At 40.7% G+C, this 26,816-nt stretch overlaps 1 protein-coding gene across 1 annotated transcript; it reads right to left on the reverse strand.

Moving 5' to 3' along the window:
* Window positions 1-9,805: 9,805 nt before the first annotated feature.
* On the reverse strand, window positions 9,806-19,631 carry GTSF1 (gametocyte specific factor 1; the record flags this gene model as incomplete). The annotated part of the gene is made up of 6 exons (XM_082850445.1): window positions 19,592-19,631; window positions 14,484-14,584; window positions 12,556-12,682; window positions 12,031-12,114; window positions 11,502-11,565; window positions 9,806-9,908 (listed from the first exon to the last, which is right to left on the reverse strand). Exons 1-6 carry the CDS (start codon window positions 19,605-19,607, stop codon window positions 9,806-9,808), a joined length of 495 nt encoding a protein of 164 aa, XP_082706571.1. The 5' UTR covers window positions 19,608-19,631.
* Window positions 19,632-26,816: the final 7,185 nt, after the last annotated feature.

A 26,816-nucleotide genomic window follows, 5' to 3' on the forward strand; every position in this document is an offset into this window, starting at 1 on the left:
GCAACCTATTTATTACTGAAAAATATAACATATAAAGAAAAAGAAATAGAATTAAGGTAAAGAGAAAAGAGGGAATAACTTCCGGAAGATATTGGAAGACAGAAAAAGTGTCTGAGAGCCAGCCTCCAGGATGGCTCAATGATTCTTGCCTCCTGGTATTCATGCTCCTTTGACTTCTCCTCCTACAATGAAAAGGGCTCACCAGTGTAACCAAAAGCATGTTATGGAAATGATGGAGTGTGACTTCTAAAGTTGTTAGGTCACAAAAGAATTCACAGCTTCCTCCTTGCTCTTAACTTACTCACTCTGGGGGAAGGCAGCTGACATGTTGTGAGGGCACTCAAACAGGCTGTGCAGAGTCCCACACGGCGAGGAACTGAGGCCTTCTGCCAACAACCAACACTGACTTGCCAAATATGTGAGGGAGCCACCTTAGAAACAAACCCTCCAGCCTGTCAAGTCTTCAGAAAACTGTGGCCCTGACTGACACCTTGACTGCAACTACATGAAAGATCCCAAGCCAGGATTACCCAGCTAAGCCACGCCTGAATTCCTCACCCACAGAAACTGGGAGGGTAATAACATTTAGTTTTTGTTTGTTTGTTTTTGCAGTACGAGGGCCTCTCACTGTTGTGGCCTCTCCCGTTGCGTTGCGGAGCACAGGCTCCGGACGCACAGGCTCCGGACGCACAGGCTCAGCGTCCATGGCTCACGGGCCCAGCTGCTCCGCAGCATGTGGGATCTTCCCAGACCAGGGCACGAACCCGCGTCCCCTGCATCGGCAGGCGGACTCTCAACCACTGCGCCACCAGGGAAGCCCTAGTTTTGTTTTAATCCACTGTGCTTTGGGGAAATTTGTTATGCATCAATAGCTGGGATATAGTACAGGGATGAAGTTAGCCTTGGAGAAGAAGTATACCTCTGACGTAAAGGATAAGATGGATGTCACAAGAGTTCAAGTCTAGGGATGGGAAAAGAGGAAGTTCAGTTTGATAACCGGTATTTTCTCTAGAGAGTAAGAGGCAATGCCATCTGCTGAAAGTAGGGGTGGGAAGTAGGGACTATAAAGTTGAGGAGAACAATAAAAAGGGTGCAATAGTTAACAGGTAAAGCTGAAAAAAGCCAAACAGGAATGGGTACTTAAGAAATCATACATCTGCAGTGGAGTCAGTTGGCATATTTATGTGATTTTTCTGTCACTACGCTTGATAACCTAGAGGAAATAAAGTAAGAGATGGCGGGTTTCGCTTGACTTGAGAATTGGTGAAGCGGAGACAGTAGAAGAACAACAGGGTCAAGGGAACTCAGGGTGTTGACTTAGGCCACTGAAGTGACTGACCATGGAATCCAAACTGATAGACATGGAAATGAGTTGCGGAGGAAACGCACAGCCTGAGAGAATGAGAGGTTGAGTGCAGAATCAACATTTAGAGAAGCAGAATGGTTATAGAAGCCCAAAGCAGCAATTTAGGAATCAGAAGTTGCAGGTTATGGTCACTATTAACAAGCTGTGTATCCTTGGTAAAGAGAAAATTTTCAGGGCCTGTTTTCCCCTCATCCTTGGTTAAAATATGTAAAACGCTAAGAACAGTGGCTTGCTTACAGTAAGCACTCTGCAATGATTTTAGCAAGTATTCTTAGATGTTTTAAAATTATATACTATTTAATACACACATATGAAGCATAACAAGATAAACACTGGGAAACCCACCACCCAACCTATTAAACAGAATACTACTAATATACTGTGTTTTTTCCTGATCCCATCCTCCTGGCTTCTCCTCTAGAGAAAATAACTATCTTGAATTTTGCATTTATCATTCTTTTTCCTTAAAAAGATATGTCATGTTCCACATTTGTACAGGGCCTGTTTCTTTATAGGTAAGATGAAGCTTTGGATTAGCGGCTCTCTAAACTCCCTTCTAGCTTTAAGAGTATATGAGAGATGATAGGTGGATAGGAAAACTACATACCTAGCAGAACCATATTAATGTTTATTTTTCAAGGGTTTTATAAAGCTAAAACACTTGCTCTTCTGTTGAAATCTCCAATTCAACAAAAGGATATCTCAATGGAACTTTTTTTTTAAGTCTGTGGGTTTTGTTTTTTTTTTTTCGTAAATTTATTTATTTTTGGCTGAGTTGGGTCTTTGTTGCTGCATGCGTGCTTTCCCTAGTTGTGGTGAGCAGGGCCTACTCCCCGCTGCGGTGTGTGGGCTTCTCATTGCGGTGGTTCTCTTGTTGCGGAGCACGGGCTCTAGGCGTGCGGGCTTCACTAGTTGTGGCGCATGGGCTTAGTTGCTCCACAGCATGTGGGATCTTCCCGGACCAGGGATCGAACCCATGTCCCTTGCATTGGCAGGCATATTCTTAACCACTGCACCACCAGGGAAGCCCAAGAGTCTGTGGTTTTTTTTAAAAAAAATTATTTATTTATTATCTTCGGCTGTTGGGTCTTTGTTGCTGTGCATGGGGCTTCTCTAGTTGCGGCGAGCTGGGGCTACTCTTCGTTGCAATGCATGGGCTTCTCATTGTGGTAGCTTCTCTTGTTGTGGAGCACGGGCTCTAGATGTGTGGGCTTCATTAGTTGAGGCACATGGGCTCAGTAGTTGTGACTCACGGGCTCTAGAGCACAGGCTCAGTAGTTGCGGCACACAGGTTTAGTTGCTCCACGGCATGTGGGATCTTCCTGGACCAGGGCTCAAACCTGTGTCCCCTGCACTGGCAGGCGGATTATTAACCACTCTGCCACCAGGGAAGCCCCCTCGATTGAACTTCTAATTTCAAGATCAAGACTTTCCATCACTTTCAATTTGCACCTCTGCTATAAAGTTATACTCTAGAGAGAACCAACACGAGGAGCTAAATAATCTAAGCCCCTGACACTGTCCAATGAAATCCTGAAACTCAAGCCTGAGGAAATAGGACTGAAACAGATGAACTGGGAAAGCATACTTTATTTCAGTGACAAGTATTTCAATAAAAATTAAGAGGCATGGTTGGGTTCATATGCAGTGGCTTTTAATACAACCTGGATTTGTTTCTTCCACATATATGTGTATATATAAGTAGTATAAAGTAAAACAACTAACTTTGTCTTTTTAACTTTCATCAAAGGTGCTTACACTATTTTAGTTTCATAAAAAACCATCTTTAGGGCTTCCCTGGTGGCGCAGTGGTTGAGAGTCCGCCTGCTGATGCAGGGGATGCGGGTTCGTGCCCCAGTCCGGGAAGATCCCACGTGCCGCGGAGTGGCTGGGCCCGTGAGCCATGGCCGCTGAGCCTGTGCGTCCGGAGCCTGTGCTCCCCAACGGGAGAGGCCACAACAGTGAGAGGCCGGCATACCGCAAAAACAAAAAACATCTTTAAATACGATAAACACAAATGCAAATCTGCTGACCATATGGCTTTCCTCTAGGGTGCCTGTCTGGCCTAGGATGCTGTTCTCCCTATCTGTAAACAACCTGAGATTTTGTATTTGTCACACCAGTTACCAAGTTGATAAGAGTTAAGTGAGTTGGACCAGGCAGTGGAATTGCTATGTCAAGGGCAAATAAATGCCCCGCTGATACACAGGTCTGTGTTTATCAGACTTCAGTATGGCTGGAATAGAAAGTCAGCTGAGACTGTTGGTACGAGGTAACCGCTTAATGTGTTTTCAGCGGCCTTTGAAGAGGCCATGACTGTAAAGTAGGATGTGAGTATGTTCTGAACCTTAACAGTACCAGGACAACAGTGGTCGAAAGAATGAGCATTCACTACAGTAATTTTTTCATGGAATTTCAGTAGTTTTCCTTATTCTACCCATTGAATTGGCACAAGAAAACAGGTATTTCCTTACAGGTATCTTCTTCCCAAGTCCAGTCTGGCTTCAATCAATTAAAATATAGCATACAGGGCTTCCCTGGTGGCGCAGTGGTTGAGAGTCCGCCTGCCGATGCAGGGGATGCGGGTTCGCGCCCTGGTCTGGGAAGATCCCACATGCCGCAGAGCGGCTGGGCCCGTGAGCCTGCGCGTCCGGAGCCTGTGCTCCGCAACGGGAGAAGCCACAACAGTGAGAGGCCCGTGTACCGCAAAAAAAAAAAAAAAAAAAAAAGAATATATATATATATATATATATATATATATATATGGCATACAAATCACCTTGATTTTTATAACCTGCCTCTTTAAAAATGGTAGTAAGAAGTATAATGTCATCTCCTTGGTTTCTGTCTACTTTGGAGCTTAATATGAATTGTGAAAAGTACAACTAAAGGACTCTAAGAATGTCAGTATAGGTATTAAGAGACTAACACAAGCAGCTACTGTTCTCTCTCAACAATGAAAAGGTACTGCAGTGCACTATTTGAAACTGAATCCAAATACTCTCCTCGTTTAGCTCAGGTACAGCTACCAGGAGAGCTAAGCATCATTTATTACCTACATTTGTTTATTCCCGGTAAGAACATTTGCAAATCACAGTGTCACTTCCAGAATACCTACAGAGAAAGGTAATCTTCCAGAAAGCAAATGCTCTCCTTGGGGTAGAGTGTGGAATCCCTGGATAAGATCAATATGCAGGATTCAGAGGCTCTCTAAGATAAGCTCAAAATTTTGAAACATGTCTGCATTTAACCTTTAACCATAACACTTGACCTTAACTGAAATTAAGGTATAATATTCAAGTGTTTACCTTCCACTGTTCACATTCCAAAGGGAAGGCAGCCTCTGAAGAAGGTCTCAAAAATAAGTAAGCTTCTTCTCCCAACTCCCAACTTCTGACAAGAATTAAACAGTCACTTCTTTGTTCTAGTTTTTAGGAATGTCCAAAAATCTTCAGCAAACTAAATCCAGTCTAGTGAATCCTAGGCCCAATAAAAATCCTAAGCAGTCTCTGAAAGCTCCTGGACAAGACAAATTGGCTGATTTAATCATTGGTTTACTAAAGAAAAACTGGGTTATCTATTTTGTGAGCTAACAAAATTAACATAGGCAGGCATTCTCCCATAGTGAGTGTTACACTCGCAAAGGTCAGATGTGTTGTGGTTAAGTTTTCGTAGTGGTGAGCAAAGAGATGTCCTCCTAAAATAACATAAGGTTTTTCATGAATGACATGCTAGCCTTTCTTGCCCCTTTAGATATTTAAAAAACACAAAGTAACTATTTTCTATTTAATTCCTTTGTTGAGTTGCACTCAAGTAGCTAATTCTTTGCAATATGACTCATACCCCTTTTTCCTAAACTAGGAAGGAGCTCTGGGTTACAAGTGTAGTGTACAGAGTTTGGGTTGTCATTACCCAAACAAAATCAAAAGGGTTTTGTATTTTCTAGTTAAAACTATTTTTAAATAAAGTTAAATGTGAGTTGCTGACTGACACTCAAACGTAAGTAACCAGAATTAGGAGAATAATGGGTGTTTTTTTCCCCTCCTCAATACATTATACCACCCACTCCAGAAGAAATGGTCTACTTACTCACTTATTCATACAGCTAGAAGAAGAAATACTATTGTACTAGGGCTTATCTTGAATCTGTTTTTAGAGATTGGAACTAAATAAACAGATAGCTCTGCTTCATTAAAGAGAGAATCCTGTTTTGTGTGAAACTTGTGGAAGAGGCATTCCACAATAGCCCACTCCCCCTACAAACAATGCTCAACAGATCAGTTTTGGAATTATTGGTCAGTATGCTTCATCTGACTCCCTATCTATACCAGATCCCAAATCTCTTCCCATGCCAAATGGCTTTAAAACCAAACCACACCAAACCTGAAAAAAAACAACCAAACAAAAAACTGGTCTGGGAGGTTATGAAGTCTCCTTGTGAGGGTCAACAAGATGCTAGGATAGCCAGAGCCTTGAGTTCAGAAATCTAACTTATTATACACACGTCCCAAGGTAGTCAGCAGGGCCTTCACACATTTCAGCTTTGAAGCTTAATCAAATTTCACACACAGATGAAAAGCCTATCTCTTCTCCACACGTACATTGGTTCCTCCTCTCCATTCCAATCTTCACTCCTACGCAATCCACACCTGGTTTGACAGCTAGTACAATTTCTAGCTGGAATGTGGGAAAGAGAAAAGAAATAAAAGAAACCTACCCTAGGTTACAAATATTCAGGGAACAAGATGTCCTAAAGATTCTAAACAAGAATAGGGTATATTTCTATATATAAATGCTATCAACATCAAAGACTCAATAAAAAATGCACTAATCAGAAAAGGTCCATTCCTATAAATGTTAAAAGGAATTTGGTTCATGTGTGTCAGAGAACACAAATATATACACAGTTACTTTTTCCAACCCAAATTTCTTGCCTGCTTTAGCTGGATCCTTTAAGATAACTTTAAATGATTTTGTTTCATCAATGTAGAATGAGATATGAGTTCTGATCTTGCGGCTGCAGGTACTTAACCAAACTATCAAGCTATTTACAATGATGGTTTATTTGAAACAGTTCTTCTGAGCATGAGGATTCTTTCTTGCATCAAATGAGTAAGGACTCAAAGGGGGGAGGAAAAGAAAGGTACTTGTCAGTTTGAAAGTCACAAACAATTTATCTTTCTATAATTAGATTAGGAGAAAAAAATGAAGAACCCACTGTAGCAGGAAGAAGCAAAGAGTCTTCTAGGGTCTGGCATCTGCAAGGAAATAAGAAAAAAAAAAAAAAAGAGTTCTTAGTTCCTATCAATGACAAAAGCATCAACTACATCTGACAATGGGCCACACAACTACAGCCCAATTAGTCTCCTGGTCTGCTGGAAGAATCTGTTGTTGCTAATGGCAGAACACCAAGTACTTTCTGACCCTTAGCTCTTTAGTATCACTAAGCACACAGAAACTTGTTAATTCAATTAAAAACATTCTATACAGAGATCAACGCACACTTGTTGTGTCAACAGTTTTCACGGGTGAGGAGAAAATCAGAATTGACCATCCAGGCAATTGACTTCTGCAGACAATTCTGGATTAATTCCAATTAACTTATATTGATCTTTTTCTCTTCTCATATACCCATCTACTCAGTAATTCAATAATATTTTTGAGCTGTTACAATGTACATCATGGTATTACCTGCTTTTGAGGCACTTACCTAGTAAAAATTGGAGTTGTTGATAAAAACACAAATGGGATAAAGCATTTAAGTGCAAGGTGAACAAACCCTTTTCAGGCATGTGCATTAAAAAAAATTCTCCACCCATTCTTAAGTTTCTTAAGGGAATAAGTCATGTCTTACATTTTTTGTGTGTGTGTATCTATCCAAAGAAGAGAGTTCTGCAACAACAGGTATTCAAAAAATGATGCTTTATTTTTATTAAGGGGATAAGAAGGTCTTTGGCTGTTAAAGGATTCTTTTTTTGTTGTTGTTAAAGGATTCTTACCTATTTTTTTTCCCTTATTCCTCACGGGTTACATAGAAAAAAAAATTATCAGTGTGTAAGGAGTTTATTAGCAAAGAGTTAAGTTCCAAAGCAGAAAAATGTTTAGTCTTAAGTGATAGAAGTTTCTCCTAGGCTTTCACCGTAGAGTAGCCATTTTTACTAGCCATTTTTACTATCCACACTCTATGAACACAAGCATCTCATGCAGTGTGTCAGAGAAGGATTCAAAGTTCACCATTTACCCATGTCTGTGTATGCTTTCTTGACACACCCCAGTGCAGTTGTGTCTTTCCCTTCTGGGATCAAATCCAACTTTCTGGCTTCCAGATATATTCAATAATTTGATGTCAGAACCTACCAAGAAAAATGGCCAGTACCTACAAGCAACTGATAAATATTATTGTTCATAGCTAAGGGGTGTTTGCTTTTAGAATCTCTTTTCTGCTTCTTACCAGAAGAAACATCAGTTTTGGTACTAAAATGAACCCTAACTTGCAGGAGATCCATCTACTTCACTGTCCAGAGAAAGTAAATGGACTAGAAGGCAACAGGCCAATTACTCATTCATTCAATAAATATTCGCTGAAGGCCTACTATCTGCAGGACAGTGGGGATTATCAACCCATTCCCAGCCCAACAGTATTCCTTCTGCCGGAAGCAGTGTGGCCGAGCAGCCTCAGCCAAGACAGCATCTGAAGCATCAAACCTGGCTCTGCTATGGGTACACAGGGTGACCTCAGAGAAAGGCTTCATCTGTGAAAACTAAAAGATTTTGGACTCTTTATATAGATTTTGTGAGGTTCTGCTAAATCAAATATTCAGATAAGATCAACAGTGAGAGACTCTTAGAGACCCAAAACCTTAAAGTTCTCATTCAAAAGAGTATGAATTTTTGATGAGTACTAAACTGTACTGCACAGGGGAAGAACTGCAGAGCAGAGAAGCACAGTTGTTTGACTAATCTCAGTCCATTAAAAAGGCATGATAGGGCTTCCCTGGTGGCGCAGTGGTTGAGAGCCCGCCTGCCGATGCAGGGGACACAGGTTCGTGCCCCAGTCCAGGAAGATCCCACATGCCGCGGAGCGGCTGGGCCCGTGAGCCATGGCCGCTGAGCCTGCGCATCCGGAGCCTGTGCTCCGCAAAGGGAGAGGCCACAACAGTGAGAGGCCCGCGTACCACAAAAAAAAAAAAAAAAGGCATGATAGATCTAGAACGCAACTTTGATAAAAAAAAAGGAAAAAGGAAAGAGGCAGTGCGCACTACCATTAGGGAAAGCCACTTGGCATGTAACAGAATTCTAATTTAACTAGTAAACGCCTATTCATTAGCATGTAAAGCCATAACAGAGGCTATATACTTAAAAACACAGGCACATACAAAGCTTTAATTTGGTACCATAATCTGAAAGAAAATTGGACCCAAATTGCTTTATGTCCAGTTAAATCTTGCTACCATCTGGAAAAAAAAATAGTGAAATAAAACTGGAATACTTACTTGAGATAGATACTCAGTTACTGTGCATTTCCATCTATGGAGTAGAAATATTTCAAAATAAATACGCCATGTCAATTGAAAATCACTCCATCCCCTATTCTTACTAAACACGAATGACTTATTCCTGGGGTATATGGTATTATAATATAAAAGGAGAAGAATTTAAAATTAGCAATTGGATTCCACTCAAGAGCATGGAAAAAGGAAACAGTCCTCTACCTATCAAGCCTTATGGCATATGATTTGGTGATCTCATTTTTGGAGAAATGCAAGTATCCAAAGGGAAATGTTTTAAAGGGGATACTCTAGCCATTTAAAAATTAGCTCAAACAGTAGCAAAAACTGAAATCAAGAGAATCTGAATTTGGGGGCAACATTAGGAAAAGAAAGTTTGTATTAAATAAAAATGACAGCACCTTGGGTGTACCATATGTGGGAATTTCTTTACTAGGGTGGTATGACATGAATTTCATACCTGTTTACTCAGCATGGTCTCTGAAGCCTAGGAAAGACATCTGAATACCATTCTTATGGTGGTTCTTACGACTTATTACTTTCATTTTGTCTCTACCCATTACCTTTTAGGCCCCTGCAATCCAATTTCTAATCCCAATTCCCTATCAATATTATGGCTTGAAAATCAGGGATGATTTCCTCCTAGTCAAAATCAATAGCCTTTTTACTGGTCCCCAAATTTACCCATGGTATTCGATGTCAGTGATCACCCCATCTTGAAAATATTCTTTATGCTTCTGTGATCTTGTCCTTTCCTGCTACTAACCAGGAGTAGGGGCAAGTGAGTAAGGTGCTTGGGGTGCAAGATTTAAGGAGGCACTCACTCTCAGGGTCATGTGGGTACTAGGTGTTCAGAATGAACATGTCCTTGAATAATCAAGACCAACTGTATTTAGCACAACAAACAGAGTAAAAGCATTTTGCCTCTATTTCACTTACTGTTTTTCCATGGCAGAACATATGGCAGAGACTTGGGAACACGCATGCCTGAAGCCAGGTTACTCTTATGTTCCATAACTATGTTGCTTGCGGGGCTGCAAAAAGAAAGATGAATTTGACTATATGTATTCTTCAGGCAGGCACACACACAAGACAATCAAATGCGTTTTTTGTAATTTGGGGGAAAACAACAACCTACATTCTGAAATGTAAACACATTTCCATCAAAACATTCTCACAATGAGAATGATTACCAGCTTCTCTGGTAAGCTCACTCTTCTGTACAGGCATTAACATGAGTCTAACCATTTTCATTTTCCAGAAATTGAGATAAACAGCAATGCCATCTACTGTTCAGTTGTATGACAGGCTCATGAACTCAACAGATAAAAGAGATAAAATAAAATGCCAAGACAACCAAACTAAAGGCAACAAATCTCACAGAACTGAGATAAAATTAAAATTGTACCAATGGAATTCATCTTTAAGTTTTTCTATCTCAGTGCATACACAGACTAAGATACATTTGTTATAACTAACTGACCTCAGGAGCTAAAAAATAAAAATTGATAAGTGTTCTATTTGAGGAAAAAAATGAAGTCTAGCATCTAATTCCTTCATTTTCTAATCCAGAAATATTCTCATTTGGGTTTGAAACATGATCTTTTTTTGCCACACAGCTTATGGGATCTTAGTTCCCCAACCAGGGATTGAACCTGTGCCCTCGTCAGTGAAAGCACGGAGTCCTAACCACTGGACTGCCAGGGAATCTTTTAAGGTTTGAAGATCAAATAGTAATGAAAAATCTTAAAAGGTTTAAATTAGATACAAAATCAGTGGGAAGAAGAGATGCGTTTTCTTTCCTACCCATTTGGTATTATGGATTGCCCAATCTCAAGTCAAGAACTTCTGGGCTTCCCTGGTGGCACAGTGGTTAAAAATCCACCTGCCAATGCAGGGGACACAGGTTCAAGCCCTGGTCCAGGAAGATCCCACATGCCGCGGAGCAACTAAGCCCGTGCGCCACAGCTACTGAGCCTGAGCTCTAGAGCCCACAAGCCACAACTACTGAGCCTGCGTGCCACAACTACTGAAGCCCGCGAGCCACAACTACTGAAGCCTGCGCGCCTAGAGCCTGTGCTCTGCAACAAGAGAAGTCGTTGCAATGAGAAGCCCGTGCACCACAACGAAGAGTAGCCCCCGCTCGCTGCAACTAGAGAAAGCCTGCACACAGCAACGAAGACCCAACGCAGCCAAAAATAATAAATAAATAAAATAAATTTATTAAAAAAATAGAACTTTTAAGATTACTTTTTCCTTAGACACTAGTTACCCAGAGTAAAAATGATACATGTGGTACAGCTAGAGAATTTTTTCAAAGCATTAAAATAATGTGAACTTAGCAAAAACTCCAACTAAGACATAAGAATGGCTGGCGCCACTGTCTCCCTTACTAGACTCTAAGCTAGTATTTTTGTGTTCCCGTGGTAATTAACACAAAGCATGTGACCTTTTTATGAATCAAGGAATAAATAAGGAAAAAACCCCACCAAAACTATATCTAGACTAAATTACCACCAAGTAACATCATCAAGGAAAGAGGTCAATACATGCTTTGGTGGCTTGTATTGGTAACAGAGCACTGTGATTCTGGGAGGAAGAGGTGGGAATGAGACCCTTTCATTTACCTGTTGTTGCCACAGTAGTTGGCTTCGCCCCAGACAAATGGGGTGCTGGTCTGTTCCCACAAATCTGCCAAAGGAAGCAAAACATGGTTTGTGGTACTACTAGGTAAAACACCAATTCATGCTAGTTGAATTTGTAAGATGAGAAATAATAAACATAAGTTTAGAGAAGCAAGTAATAACTGATCAAGTACCTGGCCTAAGTGACAGAGTAGCAAGAATTTAATTGAAGGATATAAACACAAGTGACATAAATAATAATAAATGTGCCTAGTAGCAACCAAACACAGATGGTACAACACAATTTATGGAAAAAAACAGATGTAACGAAGTGCTTTTTCCAATCAAGAGGGATAGGCTGTTCCACGTGTCTGCACAGAGAGAAATATGTGCTTGTATTGGGGCCCAATAAAAATAACAAGTCATTCTGAACAACATGGTATGTTCATAAAAAAGGAAAATCTTCCTTCTGTCTAAAGCAAATGACTTGAGATTTTGACATTGTGAAGAAAAAGATGTAGAAGCATTTCACCTTTATCCCAGTCTTCATCGCAAGGAGGGCACTGCCATGTGCTCTCAGCCAGAGCCTCTTGTCCAAGGTTCCTGGTTTGGCTGACTGCAAGACAATAGAGATTCTGACTTAACAAGGGAACACTGCCAAGTTATTATGTTTAAAGGGGTTAGTGGCTTAAAAGGTTGCAGGGTCTTTGTTTCTGAAAAATGGATGGGATGAAAGCTAAACAGAGATGTCTTATCCCCTTGCCAACAGAAGACAAGAAAGAGAAGCAGAAACAAAGATGTTTGCCATATTTATGGTAATAAAAGAATTTTCATTTTTAGATGAATTATTAGCAAAATGAAATCAGGTTGTTCAGAAGAGAAAGCAGTCTGACAAACACAACCTGACAACCTTTTGCTGCTAAAATAAAAATCTCAAAGGCAGAAAACCATTGTTCTTCTGAAATGATGAAAGCCAAAATCAAGGTGATAACGTAGCATCATATAAATTTGAAGGGGCTAACCTCCAACACTGAAACATTTAGCGAGTCAGTCTTACCTACATCCTGCTCAATACAGCTTTTGTCATCACAGCTTGAGATATGATGACTGATTTCAGCCCGAGGAACCTGATGGCGAGCATTGAAGGGACAAGTAGCCAGTTTGTTTGCGATGTCAGGATGATTCTGTGAAAAAAATTAAAGGGGTCCGTCAATAAACTTGTGGCTTAACTTGGTAGGTAAACTCATAGTAGAACATTAAGAGGGAATTATTTATCACTCATATGGACCATAGAGACATTACCTCAGAATCATCAAAAGCTAAGCCTCTTTGTTATGATTATAAAGACTGACAACACAGATACTGGGGTTAAAGTGGCTTGTATGGAAGTAAGCAGTGAATTTAGGATGGGGTATTTGAAACATATCTTCACCCCGTTTACTTCTCAGGGTCACAAGATTCAGGCGGCACAGCCTGTAATGGTAGAGCTCTCTGGACATCTTTGAAAGCTGATATTCAGGACGAACAGCAACACTAAAACACACTTAGTCTGCATTGCAGTAGTGCCCCTGCTACTGCAGTACAATAGTGCAGGAAAACAGCTGTTGGAAGGGAGCTGCAGAAGAGGCAAACCCAATGATTTTTCAGATTAACACAGGAACGCTTATTTAAAGTAATGATGCCTGAAATGAGGCTCTGAACAATTTGACCTTTATTTCAGCTATTTCACTAAGGAAAAGTCCAAATGATAGAGAACTCTGCTGACCAAGTTCTTTATTTTAATACAAAACAAGAAAACAAAACAAAATGTTTAATATCACCCAAATCCTATGGTAAGTTTACCAGCAATTAAGAAATTTATTAGGAGAAGCAAAAGATATATCATAAATGCTACTCAAAAAAGTAAAAATAATGTAAAGTGGGGAGAAGGGTGGAAAAATATAGGGGATGGAGAAAATTGTGAGGGCAGGTATCTCCATGATTTTTGTAAGGGATATCAGGCATTCGAATGCAAAGGTTTTGTAGCTGAAGATTAAGACATTAGAATAGGGGAGTTATGACAATGTCTTCTTACCACTTGGACCCCTTTCCCAACCTTTATCCTTGGAACATTTTTGAGAGCCTAGGGGAGGAAGTTGTGGTAGTATTTGCTAGTCCATATTGCCCAGGTTCAACCTTAAGGAATCCTTGCTCTAGAGATTAAAAGGAGCTGAGAAATAATCAACAATGGCATTATAATCATGTCTCCAGGACTGCAAGAGAAACATCATTTGAAGAATGTTAATGCATACTTGAATTGTATGCAGGTTTAGATTAAATACTAAAATTGTATTCCAAGCATAAATCCTGGCAGAACTTTGGCCTCTGTATCTGACATCTATATTCTAACAATCCTTTCAAACTGCCTCAATTAATATATCAGCATTAAACTAGCTTACATCAGCTAAGTCTACAAAAGGGTGACCAGAGGAAAAAAAAATCTTTGAGCTGGTTTTTTTTCCCCCAAAGATGCTTACTGTTGAAACTTGGAGAAAGTTATTTTTAGGAATGCTCTTTCCTTGGGTTAACCTCTAGCTGTTCAACTTCTCTAAAATTTCTAAACAAACAAACAAAAAAATCAGAAATAAGTGTATTACAATACTCAATCCTTATCAGGACAATGAACACATCAAATTCACAAGGCAAGAGGGATTTCTCACTGCTAGCAAAAATTAGTGTTTCCTCTTTACAAAGGCTGCGAAGATTCTTGAGAAGCTGTTTATGATGGGTGCTCTGTCACTAGTGGGGGGAAAACCAAAACAAGAAAAAACTTACATATCCAAGAAATAAACAAATTCTTTTCTATAAATATTGGTATTTAACCCAAAGCAATTTTGGCATTCAGTTAAAACATTTATGCTAAAATTATTTGATATTTACAAAATTTGGCTTTTAAAAAGAACTCAGGAGGGCATCACAGGGCAAATTAAGAAAATAATACCCTACCTTTCTGCACTTGATAAGATGATAAGGAAACCTGCAGGCCCTGATCTGGTGGTTTTTATCATAGGGGCATTGTAACAGCTTTTCAGGGTCCAGGGTATCGACTGAAAGAGAGAAAAATAGGGTAAGTATAAAGCTTAACAGGCCCTTGTAAAACTTCAGCATCCCCGGCACACTGGATTTTTTCAACAGAATCTGTAAGAGTTCAACAAGACAGCCTAACGACAGCTTGGAATTATTTTTTAAAAGGGTGACTAAACATCTGAAAATAAAAATGTAACTGTGAGAAGATAAAACTGCATTATCATCGAATCTTCATTAAGTCCAGCAAAACCAGCAGTCATGGGGTGGGGTCTTGGTTCAGATTTGGTTGTACATGAATATTGTTGTTTTCATTGTTGGTTACCCTTACTATAAACAAAAAAATTAAATGAAACATCTTTTCCTTTTCTAAAAGTGCTAATTCAGTGTCATAGGACTTGCGTGGTGGCGCAGTGGTTAAGAGTCTGTCTGCCGGTGTAGAGAACACTGGTTTGAGCCCTGGTCCGGGAAGATCCCATGTGCCACAGAGCAACTAAGCCTGTGCACCACAACTACCGAACCTGCGCTCTAGAGCCCACGAGCCACAACTACTGAGCCTGCATGCCAAAACTACTAAAGCCCACGTGCTCTAGGGCCTGTGTGCCGCAACTACTGAGCCCATGTGCTGCAATTACTGAAGCCCGTGTGCCTAGAGTCCGTGCTCCACAACGAGAAGCCACCGCAATGAGAAGCCCACGCACCACAACAAAGAGTAGCCCCCGCTCGCCACAACTAGAGAAAGCCCACGCACAGCAATGAAGACCCAACACAGCCAAAAAGAAAAAAAAGTGCTAATTCAGGGTCATTCTTATCTCTAGCTAGTTCAACCAGAGCTTCCCAGCCAGTATGTTGAAGGTTGGAATGGACAGTGTACTGATACACTGCCGTGGGGGTCCATTGCATGCGTGTCCCCTATTCCCCAACCAGTCCTAGGGTAAGTTGAGGGTAGTTAATCCCCTACACTAGCATCCCTATTTACTAGTATGCTATGACATGAAAAGAGTTGGTAAGCATTGCTCTATATCAGTTATACGTTCTATGGAAGCTTGAGAAATATTCATTGATAGATTTCTTTTTCGTCTGTCTGCTTTAATGTACTTCTATAAGTAGTTCCTGATCTTGGTGAATCTAGTTACCTCTCAAATGAAACCAATACCTTTACCAGATCGGTGGTTTTACTTTTCATATTTTGGAACATAATGAGAGAAAGACAGAGAATTCTTTAACCTAGTGATTATCAAACTGGCCAGATAAAAAAGTAGAATAATCTGCAAAAAGAGAACCCGAAGTTATTAAGACAAATGCAGATACCTTAAAGGGGCTGCTGTGTGAAGGAAAGCCCCTAACCTATATCACGCTATTTAAAAGTACCCTTAGAAGACTATACTTTTAGGGACCATTTCAATAGTTTGAATAGAAACGAGAGAAGTTTCTCTGAACGTGTACAACTATCCTTATGTTCTGCAAAATGTCCAGGCTGAGCCCCAAATTTTAGGAAGCCTGGTTAAAGAAGGGAAATTAAATGGTTAAGCACATTCTGAATATATTATGAGGACAAGAGGCAACCTAATAAAATGCTGTTGCCACCACTGAAGGCAATAATAAAAGTGAAATAAGATAAACAATTCACATTTGATAAGAAGCTTATAAACCAGGAGATTGCTATGAAAATCAGAAGCTAGTGGGGAACTGAAACAGACAGCTTCACTGGAAGAGTGGTAAACATGGGATAAATTGATAACCATGATCGTGATGCAAATGAGCCAGAAAGGTGACTTGAAGGACAGAATGAATAGGAAGGAAAAGTCTTAAAGGACAAGCAGGCTTATTATGCCAGCCAGGCTCATCCTGACCAGCAATCTTTTCATATTTCTGAAGCTTCAGGACACCCGGGAAGAGTGTACAGATGAAATTCTTGTTAGTTTTCCTTCATTTAATCCATTCCATCACTAGCAAACGATACACCATGTCAGCAGCTGACAGAGACTGGACGGACTTTATGATTCATCCACATTTTACTGCCCATACAGTGGTATTCATCAGAGTTGATAATGATAGCTTCCTACCAAAATGCTTTACTTTTTGGTCTCTGATAACTTAGGTCAGCTCTAAACTGTTTTGTGTTTGTTTTTTGTTTTTTTTTTTTGCGGTACGCGGGCCTCTCACTGCTGTGGCCTCTCCCATTGCGGAGCACAGGCTCCGGACGCGCAGGCTCAGCGGCCATGGCTCACGGGCCCAGCCGCTCCGCGGCATGTGGGATCTTCCTGGACCGGGGCACGAACTCGTGTCCCCTGCATCGGCAGGTGGACTCTCAACCACTGTGCCACCAGGGAAGCCCTAAACTGGTTTTTTAGATTAAAATTTTTAAAATTTTATTTTTAATTAAAAATTTTTAATGGTAATAAGATACACATAACATAAAATTTATCATCTTAACCATTTTAAAGTATACAGTTCAGTGGTGTTAAGTATATTCACATTGTTGTGCAACCAACCTCCAGAAATTTTCATCTTGCGAAACTGAAACTCTATACCCATTAAATAACTCCCATTTCCTCCTCCCTGTAAACCCTGGCAACCACTATTCTACTTTTTGTTTCTATGAGTTTCACTATTCTAGATACTTCATATATGTGAAATCATATGGCATTTGTCTTTTTGTGACTGATTTGTTTCACTTCCCACAATGTCCTCAAAGTTCATCCAGAGTATAGCCTGTGACAAGCTTTCCTGTACCTATTTTGCTATTTGCTTTCTTTTAACTTAACATATCTTTGAACTCCTTCTATGTCAGTATGTTAAGAAATGTTTCACTGCTGCATACGGATGTACCATAGATTCTTAATCAGTTCCCTTACGGATAGACATTTAAGTTGTTTCCAGTTTTTTACTCTTATATACAATGCTGTGACTAGCAATATAACAGATACTTCTTTGTGCATTGTACGAGTATTTCCCTTGGGCAGATACCTAAGAGTGCTACACGAAGTATACACGCATTTAAAGTTGTAATGAATACTATCAAACTGCTCAGCAAAAATCTTGAGTGGCTTTCTGGGAATATAACTTAATTTGGAAAACAAAGCAGGCCCTGTGGACAACCTTCCTCCAAGAGCGTAGACTCAGATGTTCCTCACACTTGCATAGAGCCCAGAACCCATGGTGAGAAATGGAGGAAACTTCACAGAAATAAGGAACTAGACTTGACGAGAGTATCATCAGCTAAGAGGTACTGCCCAAAGACAGAAGCTGGAGATCTTCAGGAGTCTATCAGATTAACGTTAGAGTTTTAGGTCACTTTGGGAAAAAGGTCAAACATATTCTAAAGCACTGTTTCTCACTTTAACATGATTCCCGGTGCTAAATCACTTGGGGACTGTGTTAAAATACAGATTCTGATTCAGCAGGTTTGAGATGAGGCCTGAGGTTGTGCATTTCTAACCTACTGCCAGGTGATATTTTTCTTTTTTTTAAGTCTTAAAACAATGAAGCTTTATTAAGAAAGACATAGATAAAGAAATGCTATAGACTTAAAGGAGTTGTTTCTTCACAAGCCAACTTATTTATTTATTAAACTTAATCACAAAACTTAAATAAAATTGTAAACATACAGCAAAATTCACCATTTCCTTCTTTCTTTAACAAACATCTACTGATTATCACTACGTAAAAAAGTCTGTTATGTAGCAATACAGTAATTAAAAGAACCAGGTGATATTTTTCTAAGAAAAAAAAAATCACCACTGACAAAAGTAATGAATAGAGATATAAAGGGGAGATGTTGCTTTCTAACTTAATAGAGTAGTAAGCTTCCAAGAATAAATAAATATAACTCTCTCATATCTATCTCACATGGAAATCTCAGATTTTAATTAACACATTTTTAGAAAAATTAAGGGGGTGAAGGAGGAAGCCCTAAGGAAGATCAAGGAGAATCAGATCCATTATTCTCAAAGTATGGTCCTCAGATTAGCATCATCACCTGGGAACATGTTAGAAATGCAAATTCTTGGGTCCCAGACCTTCTGAATCAAAAATTTTGGGGGTGGGGTCCAGCAACCTGTGTTTTAACAAGCCTCCCAGGTGATTCTGCTGCATGCTAAAGTTTAAGAATCTCTATTGTAGATATTTAATAAAGATTGTTTCCATGTAGTTTCTACATGTTGGTGATAAAGATTCTATTGGACTCTTCCTTGAAGGTAGAATGGGACTAAAATACCCTTTAGTTAGAACTTATTAATTATAGAGATTCTGAACAAGACAGAAAGTAGGAAACAAAGGAGGCCTTGTTGATGAGTTTTATCCACTCAGATGTTCCTCAAACTTGGTCAGGGTCTAGAAACCACAGTGCTTTGTAGTAGCAAGTAGGGCACTACATATAAACAACATATAAGACTCTGGTTCTGACTCTGTCCCCAACTACCTATGTAACTTTAAGGCAAATCAATTAATCTAGGTTCTGTTTTCTCAGTTGTAAAATTCGAATGTTGAATGAAATGATTTTTCAGGTCTCTTTTGGTGCTACACTTGTATGATCCTAGGTCTCCTGGTTCCCATTTGATTTGTTGGGCCATCTAGATTCCTGGATCACTCGAGAAACAAGAATCCTCCCTAGGATTTCTTTAAGTCTAAAAACTCAGTGTACATCAACATTATGCATATCATATTATCCCACAAAATAGAAAGAAACCAGTTAGTTAATGACTATCCCTGTGTCATTAACAGGAGAAACTGAAGTCCTGAGGAATGAAAATGCTTCATTTAATAAAAATATAGTTTAACACAGGTGTCCCAACCACAGCTTTCTCAAAGCTTGATGACTTCTCATACTTCTTTATTTAAATTTCAAGTGTCGTATTTCAAATTTGGACATTTCTCTACGTTACTAAAACAGTCTCTGGGGAGACATTTTCTTCTCAGCCGTCTAGTGAGAAAAGTGAATCTTTCCCAACACAGTAAAAGTCTTGTCAGACAGAAAACTACATGTAAGTAATTTAACTTATTTTCTAAAAGCAAAAAGAAGTACGTACTGTAAGTTTCTTCCATGCTGGAAATGAAGGAGCCAAATCCAAGTGCTGGTGGGGGGGAAAAAAAGCAATGGATCAGGGAATCAGAAATGAAATGTATCAAAAGTAGCCCTAAGAAGTGGAGTCAAACTTGGATTCAAAGTAGAATTGAAGTCACCCAAGTTCAATATAAAAAACCCTCATAGCACCTCCCTCCCCCTCAATAAATTTCTCCCCTTGAAGGCATTCTTTACTACTTTGAACCATTTTAACATCATTTGCCCAATTTACACTCTTGGAATAAATTCTAGGGCTCACAGTTAAGAAAAACCAAATATGACTACTAACTTAAACTGTATTCAGGCGATAAGATGTCAGTCTATTTTAAGTGCCATTACAACACCCTGTCACTGTTTACCATCTATTAGGGTTTGATGCTATTTAACATTAGAGGGGGCAAGTCAAGTCCACAAGAATACTGTTATTTAAACTTCAGGATAAACAAAGGAAAAGGGTACTATGTTAAAGCTCTCCTCTCAAGTCGTCAAAAATACAGGATGGGCAGGCTGCCAGTCTTGCTTCTCCCCCGGGGACCTGGGGATGCTGGAAGCCTGTGTGAGACTATACACTCAATCCATTCAATATGTCCAGAGACATTCTAGTTTACTACTTCTATGACTTTTCTTAAACATGATTAGGAAGTACCATACTTTTTCCAGTGATGCTTTACCCCCCTCCCCAAATCTCCTATGCTAAAATGGATAGACTTGGTTATTTAAATCTCTCCAGTTAATACTCATTCCCTCTATGCACTGAGGCAAAACTTCTGAATGTTAGGACTCGAGAACTGTCCATTTTATAGTTGACAGTCATAAAAGAACAAGTCTGTAACAGAAATGTGGAAGATTAAAAGACAAATTTTTTTTTAGTTTCAGTCCTCTTCCACCTGAGATTCCCCCCTATTGAGCTCTGTGATTAAATAAACTTATCATTATAGAAAAGACTAAATTTATATAAAACCATCTCCATAGGAAACTTCTGAAAACTGGCTAGGTTTACATCTATTGCCTCTAGAGCCAGCTCTCCTTTGCTACCTCATACAATTCCACACCCCTTCCCTCCATTCTATGACATAAGCAGCCTTGGAACCTATGATAGTAAATACAAGTGATCAGCTGGAACTCGTTCAGTTATCTGCTGCAGAGCTCATTTGTAAATGACAATCATCGGTGAAACTGTCATAAAAAATATTTTTCATGTCTGGATTAAGAAATTCTGACATTCCTTTTGACATGTTACACATAGTTACTTTATACTTTTTCAACAACAAAAAAAGAATTGGAAGAAAGAATCAAGCACTATGTTCCTTGATTTTAAGTCATTTAAAGGAGCAATCAGTGCCAGTTTCATCAACTTGTAGGGAGCCACCCTATCCTCTGGGGGCAAAAAGACTAAATTACACAAGATTAAGGGCACTGGAATCTACAGCCTCATCATTCAGCCCTGTCCATCTAAGTATCTTCCGTATTAAATTGTTAACAAGTGAGTCTTTTACGTTTTTCCTAGTACTAGAAAGCGGTGTAATGGACAAATGACACTTAGCAGGCAAGCTTGGGGGCTGGTTGCAGACTGAAGCAACTGGTTACACTCTTAACCGAGCTGGGGTCTCGGTAAAACCATCATTTTTCTTCCTTTAAACAAAACAGAGTCAATTTAAACAATGGGACTAAATAAGAGAAGGTGGGGAAGATGGTTAACTTAAAAGAATGGAGACACAGGAGCTAGGGAAGACCTCGAGGGGACGAAGCAGCGGCGGCACCACAGGTTGCCAAAACAGCCGCGCCGAGAACCCACGAGGCCGAAAGCTCTGGGCAGAAACGGGAAGATCCTAGAAGGTGAAGGTACCCCAGTCCACTAAAGGTGAGGTCTTTGGAGGCCCCAAGCCGGGGCCCGCGCGTCATTCCTACCTCGGCCGAGTCACACTCCCGCTCACACTCGCCTTCACCCCACACCCGCGCCCAGCAACGCTCACTTCCGGCCCCTGACGTTAGGGGGTGGGGGTGGGGCCCCCACTTCCGGTGACGGAGGCTGGACTCTGACCGAGCGAGGCGCGGGCTGAGGCGAGGGCCTCCTCGGCTCTCCCACCCCTGCCCCCCACCTCGGGCCGTCGTCCTCTGGCCCCCGGCATGACCGTGACCTTGCGTGGGTGGAACTCGCGCTGCCCTGCCGGGCTCTGGGGTGGCCATCTTAGAAAGGAGAACGAGTGCTGAGACATGGGCGCTCGAGGAGGGGCGGGACTCATTAGGGGTCCATGATGGGTACTGGTGAGAACGAAGTCTTGTTTGTGGAAGTTGTCCAGAGAGAAAGATAATTTAGATTTTGACTGGAAGGAAGAGGAAAATTGAAAAGGAGATAAGCAGACACAACAGGCCCCTCTCCCACCCACCCCAACCCCCCAAAACGAATCACCAAGGACAGGAATCTAGTTGTTTTTGTTTAGCACGCATTGTAGGCAGAATTTCAAAATTCAAAAGTTGATAATGGTTTATCTGAGAATGCGTGGTGGGATGGATGCCCTAGTCAGATTAAAGCGAGTTTTAGAGTTGAGGAGAGAGCTCGAGGTAAAAAGGGCCAGAAAGTTATAATTTGATAGTGGAAAACGAAACATATATTGTGAGCCTTTGTTCTGGAAAATGTGATACCCAAAAAAAAAAAAAAAATAATAAAAGGTGCAAGCGGTGGTTCTTGTCTCCAAGGTGCTAGGAAAATAGGCCCCAAAGTGAAAGGTTAAATGGTAGTGTAACAGATGCCAAAAAAGTTGTTGAGACTGTAAATTCATATTAGAAGGAAATCAGTGGGGCCCAGAGTCACCTGGGGAAGGCTTTGAGAAAAAGGACATGTGGCCTTTGAAGATTAGACAGAAAAAAGGAAGAGATTGACACTACAGGTAGATCTGGTAATAATAGTTTTCAAAACCAAGAAGTAAGAGATGTGATATGACAAATTTTTGTATTGCCCAAGGTAGGCAGTCTGGGAGCTCAGTCTGGGTGCTGAAATATTGGGGGTTTTAGAACATTTCAGTGGTTTCTGGAACCTAAATATAATTTAGGAGAACTTACCCTGACAGCATGAAATTAATGTGGCTTCAGTGAAAAGGGTCGTGGGACATTTTATCTTTACATGAATAATATGTAAACATTGTTACCGGGTTTTTTTGTTTTTTTTTTTTGTCCACACCACGCGGCTTGCAGGATCTTAGTTTCCTGTCCGGGGATGGAACCCAAGCACCCTGCACTGGAAACACGGAGTCTTGACCACTGGACCACCAGGGAAGTCCTGTTTTTTGTTTAATTATCATCCCTTGGGCTGAATAGAGTGTGCTTCACAGCCTTTGGTTCATATTAAGACCCTAAAAAGAAATGTGTTGATGCAAGCAGAGCCCAAGCCTGCTTGTTGCAGGCTACTGTTTTTTTGTTTTTTTTTTTTAACAAATTTATTTATTTATTTTTGGCTGCATTGGGTCTTAATTGCTGCACGCGGGATTTAGTTGCGTCAAGTGGGGGATACTCTTCGTTGCAGTGCATGGCCTTCGTCATTGCGGTGGCTTCTCTTGTTGTGGAGCACGGGCTCTAGGCACGCGGGTTTCAGTAGTTGTGGCACGTGGGCTCTAGAGTACAAGCTCAGTAGTTGTGGCGCACAGGCTTAGTTACTCTGCGGCATGTGGGATCTTCCCAGACCAGAGCTCGAACCCATGTCCCCTGCATTGGCAGGCGGATCGTTAACCACTGCACCACCAGGGAAGCCCGGCTACTGGTTCTTAATCTTGCCTGCACATTAGAATCATCTGGGGAGCTTTTAAAACATATTGTGCCACGTTCCCCTCCCAGACCAATTAAAGGGTTGGGCATAGTTATTTTTAAAAATCTACCCAGATGATCTAATGTGCAGTCAGGGTTGAGAACCACTGACCTAGGCACTGTTTTGAACTTACAAAAGCTATTCTTCACCTGGGTGGCCTAGATGATTCCTGTGAAGGAGGAGCAAGCTGTTAAAGTGCTTCTTGAAAGATGATTGCTAAGAATGAACGCTTCCTTACAAGCTTAGCACAAAGCATTTTAGGAAAAGCTGCTGTTTTGGCGAATCAGTTTCAGATTGTTCAGAGTATCTTAACGTAATCTTTACGAAATCCTAAACCTTAAACCTCTGGATTTATCACAACATTATTCATGCAGAATTAGTGGGGCCACTGTGACTTGAAATGAAATGTGATTTTTCAGGCTTTATTTATTATTAATTTTTTTGGCTGTGTTGGGTCTTCATTGCTGCACGCGAGCTTTCTCTAGTTGCGGCGAGTGGTGGGCTGCTCTTTGTTGCAGTGCGAGGGCTTCTGATTGCAGCGGCTTCTCTTGTTGCGGAGCACAGGCTCTAGGTGCATGGGCTTCGGTAGTTATGGCTCACGGGCTCTAGGGCACAGGCTCAGTAGTTGTGGCTCGCGGGCTTAGTTGCTCCACAGCATGTGGGATCTTCCTGGACCAGGGCTCGAAACTGTGTCCCCTGCACTGGCAGGCGGATTCTTAACCACTGTGCCACCAGGGAAGCCCGATTTTTCGGGCTTTAAGTTGAGGTAATCTGGTGAAATTGTTGACACTGTTTCTGTGACCCATCTGAACTTTTCATTCAGATACCTGAAGGTTGAAACTTCTGGGGAAGAAAGAGCTAAGAGCTTGAGAGGACGGGGAGTGGGTACCAAACCAGAATCCAAAGTCAGGCTTCAGTGCATTCAGTAATGCCTTGTCAGGGTGACAGGATCCTCAACTGATAAAGTTGTTCCATTTAGCACCAGTGAATGAGCCCACTGACTTTCAAACAAACAAACAAAAGAACCAAACCTGTCTTTCAATGCTGGAGATATTAAAATAAAAATGCATCACACATCTATTCTTTCTATTCTTAAATGCTTTGTTCATTCCTTTCCAACCCAGAAAGTTCCTGCTTTATCTGATATCCCTGCTGAGCTTTCTTTCAGACTGATTTTCCAGCCAGGTTGAATGTAGTTGAAAAGGAAAAAAAAAAGAGAGAGACCAAGGCATTTACACAGGGTCATTCTAAGAGCTAGTTGGGATTAATACCCTAAACTGAATCTGATCTTTGCTGGTTCTATCTCTGGGTATGCTTGCATTTATCCCTAAATTATAAATTATATTTTTAGAGTTATTAGTTAAAAATAAAGACTGAACTAATGAGTAAAGAGACATCTGTATGCTAATGACTGAAAAAAAAAACCCCAACTTTGTTAGAAGATGAGTTTTCTCAGTTTTTAGGACTGAAGGAATCCCAGTAGTCTTTCAGATTCTTTAGAGATTTTCAGTGTTTCAGAAAGCCTGATAAAACTTAAACTTTTGCCCATCAGAAGACTAATACATTAAATTTCTTTGTTTTTGGCTTAAATTTTATCAACTAAGTCCTGGTTCCCTCATCTAATTATGATTTCTGATTGGTTGTTAAGTGTATAATTTAAAATAGGAAAATTATTCAATAAATGAATTGCAAAATATTTCAAAAAGAGATCTATGGGGGAACATAATAGATGTTCTTATTGGTGAGGTTAGATTGGGAAGTATTGCTGTAGAGGAGGGTGAGAAGTTGGGGCTGGTTACAATTTTTCAGGCAAAGTAGCAGGGAGAGGTGTTCCCACCCGGGAGCCACTGAAAATAAATTTATGTTTAAAAAAGGGTCATTAATGGGAGTTTGCCAAGAATAGCCAGCAACCCCCTCCACAAACACAGGATGATACAGGATAAATGAAAAACCAGTAGTGGGGCCTCCCTGGTGGTGCAGTGGTTGAGAGTCCGCCTGCTGATGCAGGGGACACGGGTTCGTGCCCTGGTCCGGGAGGATCCCGCATGCTGCGGAGCGGCTGGGCCCGTGAGCCGTGGCCGCTGAGCCTGCGCGTCCGGAGCCTGTGCTCCGCAACAGGAGAGGCCACAACAGTGAGAGGCCCGTGTACCGCAAAAAAAAAAAACGAAAAAACGAAAACAAAACAGTAGTAACTTTTAAATTTTTGTCTTTAAATTCATTCTGTGTCCTAATATGTAAATATTATATAGCTGTGTAATCCACATTGCCTGTAATAGTTGCCAGTGTACTCGAGCAATCTGTTCTCTGTGTTTTTCCTTGACTTCTAGGTAATTTCTTTCCCTGGGACTCAGCAACAAATAGCCCCTCATGCCCTTACTGGTGCTGGCATCTAAGATGTAAATTGTAAGTCCAAGTTTGTAAACCATTGTTAGTATTGCTTTGGCAAGGCTTAATGAATAGATAGGTAAGAAAATGGAAACTTCTTAAAAGTTTGTTGAAAAGATGGTAGGATGGCAGAATTACGCTAAGGAAATTTTACCTTCTAAAAATTGTGTAAAGGGCTAGTCTTGTATGGAACAGTTCTAAAATTCCAATAATACTATTCTTCTGATGTTATTTTAAGGAATGTCAAATGTTTAAACCCAAAGGTCATTTTCCTTTTGAAGCCTTCTCCTAACCTCTGCCTAGGATTAAGTTCTTATATTTTCTTATAACCTCCTTTCCTCCCAGCACTTAAACTGTGTGTCATACCAGTTGTTCTCAGAGTGTGATCTCCAGACCAGCAGCATCAGCGTCACTTGGGAACATGAGAAAAATGCAGATTCTTGGGCCTTACTACTGAAGCAGAAACTCAGGGGTAAGATACCCTACAATCTTTGTTTTAATAAGCCCTCCAAGTGATTTTGATACCCACTGAAGTTTGAGAACTGTTGCCTTATATTAACTATAGTCGTCAACATTGTTCCCTCATAATGGACGAAGCCCACTCTAGTTCTTTTTTTTTAAATACATTTCTTTATTTTTATTTATTTTTGGCTGCATTGGGTCTTAGTTGTTGCACGCAGGCTTTCTCTAGCTGTGGCGAGCAGGGGCTTCTCATAGTGGTGGCTTCTCTTGTTGCGGAGCACAGCCTCTAGGTGCGCAGGCTTCAGTAGTTGTGGCACGTGGGCTCAGTAGTTGTGACTCGCAGGCTCAGTAGTTGTGGCACACAGGCTTAGTTGCTCTGCAGCATGTGGGATCTTCCCGGACCAGGGCTCAAACCCGTGTCCCCTGCATTGGCAGGTGGATTCTTAACCACTGTGCCACCAGAGAAGCCCCTACTATAGTTCTTAACATAGTGTCCCAAGCTTAGTCGATACTTGATTATTTGACTTGAGAGCACAGGTATATT

This window comes from Leucopleurus acutus, assembly GCF_964270905.1.
Source record: "Leucopleurus acutus genome assembly, chromosome: 11".
In the NCBI taxonomy this organism is placed as follows: Eukaryota; Metazoa; Chordata; class Mammalia; order Artiodactyla; family Delphinidae; genus Leucopleurus; species Leucopleurus acutus.